Below are 7,070 nucleotides of genomic sequence, written 5' to 3'. Positions count from 1 at the left end.
CTTTAATCCGATTCCGAGAATTAACCAATCAAAACAACTCATTTGTAAGCATGTCAAAAACATTTTATTCAGATTGGTTCATTTTTGAGATAACTCGAAAAAAGCGATTCGGATCGTTTATTGAAATTGGATGCTAATCATCATAAAATAACTTAATACTCTCAATAGAACACCCATATCTGTTACGACACATAGGTTGTAGGACAGATATCCTCGGTCGGCGAGTGTGTACATCCAAGTTACATTTACATCAACACTGTATTAGCAGAGTACATGATACATATATTGAAAATGTTGGAAAGTATTGAGTGAGTCCTGAGCTGTCATCATTTTATTCATGCCAAAAGTACGTTACTGTGTGCACAAGTCGCGATGACCGTTTATAAATAATAAATTATTTGCGACTTTCTCTTAATTGTAATAACATTGTTTTTGTTAACTATAAATCTACGAGTGTAGTGCTAAAACGATCACTAGTGTGAAGAGAAAACTAAGAAAAATTGGGAGGTATGTGAAGTTTTAATTGTAAAATGACCTTTCTTTGTACTCATGTAATCGTCGCAATTTCGGAAATTTCGCTTTTATCAAGTGTGTATATAATAAATATAATTGCAAATTTAATGTAAACTTGTAATTGTTGACTCGCTATGTTTAAAGTATTATTAATGGCGGAATATAAATTTATTTACGTGTAATTTTTTGTTAGGCCACTTTCTTAAAAAACAGCTGTTATGTCGTCACGCCTTTGACTAAACAGCTGATGGGGCTTTACAACATACAATAATCTTGCTCCTGAGGTAAATCTCGTTGTTCCTTTATGATTAAATTGCGTATTCAAGTTTCTTAATGGAATTTTCTACTTGTACGTAAAAATATTTCGATTTTTTACTTCCTGCTGATTCTTGTTTTTGTATCAAGTTTTTCTTGATTGTCGACTATATTGAAGTGTTAACATGCTATATAGTTAATGATTGAATTACAGTGCAAATTAATTATGTAAAGTGCAAAACTTTATTATTTTATTGAGTTGAGACTTGAGAAGACATTTTGTTTTGCATTGTCAATGTATAAGGTCAGTTTTTTATCAAGTTTAAATTATGGCATTGTAAGGAATGCAAATTTTTTAAACATCTCAGTAAAATATAAATGCTAGCTTTCTATATTAGGTATTATGTGTTCATTTTAACAATTTTCACATTAGAGAACTGCTGAGGAAGTAAATTTAAATATGGTACAAGTTTCTTTCCATATGGCAATAACCCATTTTTTTTTTAAATATAAAGTGAGTTAATGGAATATGTTGAAGTGAAAATATTGTATTTAAATATATGTTGAAATCTTATGTGGCTTTATAAGGAAAAGGGTGAGAGGATTTAATAGATCAAGCTAGTCCCATTTTAAAACATGAGTAGTTAGAACTGGTTAATTAACAAATCTGTGTTTTAGAATATATATTTATGCTTAATTATTGTGAATTATTTTGTAATTTGCCTTTACCAGTTATAATTATGAGATGTTTTCTAAATTTGTGGTTGAAAAAAAATATTTCTGTATGCCTGTATGTAGCATCATAGCTCCTAAATGGATGGACCAATATTGATTAGATTTTCTTTTGAAAGGCAATGTGATAGAGATAGTTTCACAAGACTGATTGTGGTTAAATTATGTTACTGTGCACACAAGTTTAGTTAGTGGTATTTAGTGGTATTTTCAAGACATAGTAACTTTCTTGTGATTCTGCAGTATCAAATAGTCTCTGTGATACCAAACTCTCACACAAGTTCCAGCAAAAATACTGTTTCGGCTCATAAAAATCGTCTCAATGTGTAGGTGTTAGATAATCGATAACTGAGGCTCTATAGCAAAGAAATTAGTATTCATGATGCGGATGGACATATCCACACAATGCGGATCGCTTGCTCGCTTCATGTGGAATTGGATTTTGAATTTGGAATTGTTTTTTTTATAAACAAGGAAATCGCTAGTTACAGGAATTGTGAAGAAGGTTTTGCTTGTACTGTGAACAGGAATGCAAGTGTTTGTAAGCGTTTTCTCTGAAGAAGTATTGATATTTAAAGTGGATTTTTGACATAGGGGTATAAGGGGCGCTGAGTACATACTTAATTGTTTGTGTGTGGATATCCCTATCTTCATTTTTAAATTAAATATCCTTGAATATAAAGTCTTATTATATTATGCCTATCTTTAAGACTGCCTTTTTTTGAAATCATAAGATCCCACAGATGAAGAAATTAATATGTAAATTTTTTTTGAAATACAAATTAATAAATTATTTCCAATAGCCTATGACACAAATTTATAAATATTCGAAAAATGCATATGAATAATTATACATAATAACTATAGAAGACAGCAGTAAAAACACAAATATATTAAAATAATTACTAATGACCAAGTTCTGGTTAACATATAAATATAGCTCATATAACTTTATATATATAGTATCTTTAAAGTAACTTTGAACTCAGCTCTGTTTGTGTTGAAAGGGTCTCTCAAAATAAAATTATAAATGTGTATTTATTTATCACTAGCTTTTGCTTGCGGCTCTACTTGCAATAACAGCCAATCCCAGGATAAAATTTAGCTCATACCCTGCAGTTCCTTTAAATGAAAAAAATAATAATCTTCTATCTATATCTATATATCTATATACTTATAATAAATCTGTAGAGAGGTCAATTCTGTACATGAAATATATTTCCAAAATAACTATCAGGGGGTGATTAGGGATCGATACTGATGCCAAAAATGCAATTAGTAAAATTTTTGTCTGTCTGTCTGTCTGTCTGTCTGTCTGTCTGTCTGTATAACCGTTATAGAAACAAAAACTACTCGACGGATTTTAACGAAACTTGGTACAATTATTTTTCATACTCCTGTGCTGGTTATAGTATATTTTTCATCACGCTACAATTAATAGGAGCAGAGCAGTGAAGGGAAATGTTGGGAAAACGGGAGAAGTTACTCCATTTTTTAAGCTTCCGTCGTGTGTGCAGCCTTAATGGTTAAAGCTACACAGAAATCATGTATGACGGAAATGTTCTCCTTAAAATTATGTAAAAAATATCCCACGACAGCATATGTCTATCTTTTATGGATGACTAACAATAACACGTGTAACTCCCGATAGCTTAGCAGTTTGAAGCTTTCTCATTATATTTGTCTACTCTTACGTTTATAACACTCAGTCATCCCTAATTAATAAAGTTAACATTATTAAATATTCCATAAAAAATAATCATAGAAATCGGTATAGAAACACCAATGTTATACATGAAATACGCTAATAATAAGCCATCACGCGTGAATACTGAATCATGCTATAAGGATTATTTTTGTATATATATATAAGGTTGCGAACGCACAGGCAGGCGGCTTGCTTGGCACCTAGAGGCTAGCGAATCACCTAGCGAGTAGCTTCGTAAAACGAACATTCTCGAACGTTCGCGACCGGCTCCATTTTTGAAGTCCGAAATCCACGCGGTCGAAGCTGCGGGCGGAAGCTAGTTATATAATAATATTGATGTTGTTTAATGATATTGATGTTTATATATAACTAGCGACCCGCCCCGGCTTCGCACGGGTGCAATGCTGATACTAAATACACTACAAAAAAACTGTGAACGTTGTATGTAAAAACATAGCGGCCCGCTCTGGCTTCGCACGGGTATAACATAACAAAATTATAAACAGTATTTATCCACCATTTAATCGATGTTATAATACATATAACCTTCCTCTTGAATCACTCTATCTATTAAAAAAAAAACCGCATCAAAATCGGTTGCGTAGTTTTAAAGATTTAAGCATACAAAGGGACATAGGGACAGAGAAAGCGACTTTGTTTTATACTATGTAGTGATGTATGTACAAATATAATAGGTTAAATTTGTGTAATTCTGTCCCCTATTAAATGGGACCTAAGATAGCTGGGGAATTGTGGACGTTATAACATCTCTGCGTTCCTTTCAAAAGGGAAAAAGGCGTGATTTAATTAATGTATACCTTACATAAAATTTAGTTTAAGGTGGTAGCTCAAGGTCCATTTTCATACATTTTGTTTCGGCTTTAATCTGGGTAACTAAACAAGTATTGGCAAGTAAAGAATTTAAATTCACGTCTAGTTAGTGATTAGTTCTCGCAGTTTAAAGAAAAATGTAAAAATAATTAATAATCATGGATATTTCGGCCTTTAAAATTTCGTGACGAAATTTTAAAGGCAGAAATATCCATGATTATTAATTATTTTTACATTTTTCTTTCAACTGCGAGAACTAATCACTAACTAGACGTGAATTTAAATTCTTTACTTGCCAATACTTGTTTAGTTACCCAGATTAAAGCCGAAACAAAATGTATGAAAATGGACCTTGAGCTACCACCTTAATATAAGTCATAGTCTATTGGTTTTGCGGTTGTTGAGCGGCTTCCGCACGCGACACATTCTACGAACTTGATAAGCATTTGTAGAATCGACAGCTTTGACTTCGCTGAAACAAGGCTTATCGAAATAATATGTATATACATAGTATACTCTATTATCGTTGCTAGACTGAGTATAGAAAAAAGCCTATCCATCACTTTGATTGGGACGCTTATTGACAGTGGACGAAAAGATTTAAAAACAATTTCTTTTCAAATTAATTTTTTTTTCATAAGAAAAAACAGTTTTAATATAAAAATTAATGTAATCAAACGTTTTTCATGTAGTAACACAATAAAAAAAAATCATGCATTTTTAGACATATTTGATTTTTTTTTCTATCATACAGATGTCGTTGGGCTGGGGTAGCCTGCCACTTCTTCCACTGAGGTGTGTTCTGGACCACCTGAGCACGGAGGATGCACTGGCAGCGATGTCGACATGCCACCACTGGCGCAGTGCTGTGTTGCTCTATGAAGGAAGGAAGTAAGTGTTATTTTCCGGTATTAAGTTTTTTCCGGAAAAAATCCATTGTTAACCTTTTGCGGGATAAAAATGTATGTATACATAATACATTTACATTTTAGTTTCAATCCAGGTTTAGGTAGGTCGTAATTTTATATATTCAGCAAGTAATAACCGCAGTTATACGTCGAAAATTTTCACATAAAAATTATTCATTCATTTGAAATAGTGTCTTTGGGCTATCAGTAGTTGCTTTGAATACATAGTCACATTTCGTTTTGCGAAATTTTTCTTTTGCATAATTATGATTGGATTTAATACTAAACAAAATGATAGTTTCTCTGCATCACATAATTAAATTACCTTCGCGAAGTATGAAAGCCATCCTCCTACATGCTCCAAAATAAGACGTGAGTCAGTGAAAAAAAAAATTGTAGCGGTTTGTAAGTAAAGATCTAAGGATTATGACGTGCAGTAACTGACTTTGCCGCCTACACGTCACTTATGTCGTGTTATATAGCTAGTAAAGGAACGCTTTTATCTAGACAGAGATTTTTACTATCTTCAACAAGCAATCCAATTAAAATCTTTCCACGTATAAGATTTAAAATAAAATTCAAGTATCGTGTCTTTTTTCTTTCTTTGGTACGTCTATTAATCATGATGCCTACTAGAATAACCAAAATTGGTAAAAGCCCTACAAATTTATCCCGGTGTTAAAAAAACCATGTCATCGCATTCTTTCAACTCCAAAATTAATTGTTTATTATTTTTAGGGAAACTTTGAAGCTGATAACGGGCAGCATGGAAAGAAACATGTTCCTCGCGCGGATATTCAGGAAACACACGAGGAAACTGCACATATTCATAGAGCATGAAGCAGAATTGGATAAGTTCATCACATTTGTACTGCCACAGTAAGTAACATAAGTTTGTAATAATTAAAAATGATGTTTTGTGATTGACGTATTTATTTAAGTATGTATGTACACTGATTTTCAATAAACGATCTCAATATATATTTTTTTTCAAGATTTTCAGAATATCCAAGATTAAACTAATTTAAATAACTAAAGGTAGGTAAATTTTTGAGATAGATCGAAGGAAGCGATTGGGATCGTTTATTCAAAATGGCGGTTAATCATATTGATATGTGAATTATTGATTAAATATTTTGACGTTTATTATTTGACGTAAGGGACGGTTTCAGAGCCATAAATGGTTGGTCCATGAGGATGAAACCCGGCTTTGTGTAAAAAGGTGATCTAACTCAAAAAAGAGGATTTGTGAGAACCGAATAAAAAAGATTTGGAAACAATATAGAAGGCAATTAATTAGGTGGTCGTCGAAATTGAGAATATGTTTCAATTCTATAATTTTGTCTTTTTCTCTTCATAGGGTCATAAAGAATGCATTGAATGGTCGTATTTTTTAACATCAGAAAATATATACATTTTGCGTTAGGTCACTTTCGTTCTAAGGGTGCAATATGTCCAGATTCCAGATATTCCGGTATTTATTGAAACATGAATCTAAGGTTCTTGTTAATGTGTTGTATCGTTACTGTAATCCAACAAGAGATGACGCAACCGTTGTTCGTCGCCAGACTTTGCCATTTGACTGGATGTAGGCTCGCTGACCGGAACGAGCGTTAAACTTGAATATCATATAACTTTAGAGTTGCTAACAATGCGTCCGTGGCAAGGAACGTCTGGACCTAACAGAATGAGTACCCATCGCTAGTGATACCAGCGTGTCATTCAGTGCCGGATTTATATTTTTTATGAGTGTAGGCCATTTTATTTCCGCCGCCCGATGTAGGTGGGTTTATGTACGTATGTAGGTTTCTAAAATACTTAATAGTTTTCCATATGTCTGTATTATGGAAGGCATTACAGTTAAATAAACGAATGATTAATTAAATCGAGTGACCGTCCTCTAAAATCTGCCGCCCATAGGCCGCGGCCTATACGGCCTATTTACAAATGGACTGGTGCCATTGCTCATGAATTGGGGTTTAGATTTCCAAAAACTCGCAGAAGTTATTTCACACTAGGGACTTATTCACTATGACAGTGTAAGCTCGTAACACGGCCGTGATATCTTCGTGAAATCAGCGTGGAATGGTATTATGTATGCCATTTTCTACTGTATTAAACGC

General features: G+C 33.0%; 1 protein-coding gene across 3 annotated transcripts in view; it reads left to right on the top strand.

Moving 5' to 3' along the window:
* The first annotated feature begins 271 nt into the window (after positions 1-271).
* Positions 272-7,070, top strand: part of LOC115449357 — a 29,738-nt gene continuing 22,939 nt past the window's right edge. For 2 of the 3 annotated variants that reach the window (XM_030177143.2, XM_030177141.2), the window contains exons 1-3: positions 272-507; positions 4,794-4,930; positions 5,686-5,826. In XM_030177143.2, the coding sequence (XP_030033003.1) occupies positions 4,794-4,930; positions 5,686-5,826 (278 nt within the window). In that variant the 5' untranslated portion in view covers positions 272-507. Of the gene's footprint in view, positions 508-571; positions 798-4,793; positions 4,931-5,685; positions 5,827-7,070 lie in introns of those variants that run through there. The other variant, XM_030177142.2, reaches the window with a different exon arrangement.

Source organism: Manduca sexta, chromosome 5, assembly GCF_014839805.1.
Source record: "Manduca sexta isolate Smith_Timp_Sample1 chromosome 5, JHU_Msex_v1.0, whole genome shotgun sequence".
NCBI classification, from domain to species: domain Eukaryota; kingdom Metazoa; phylum Arthropoda; class Insecta; order Lepidoptera; family Sphingidae; genus Manduca; species Manduca sexta.
This window is presented reverse-complemented; position numbering and strand designations above follow the sequence as displayed.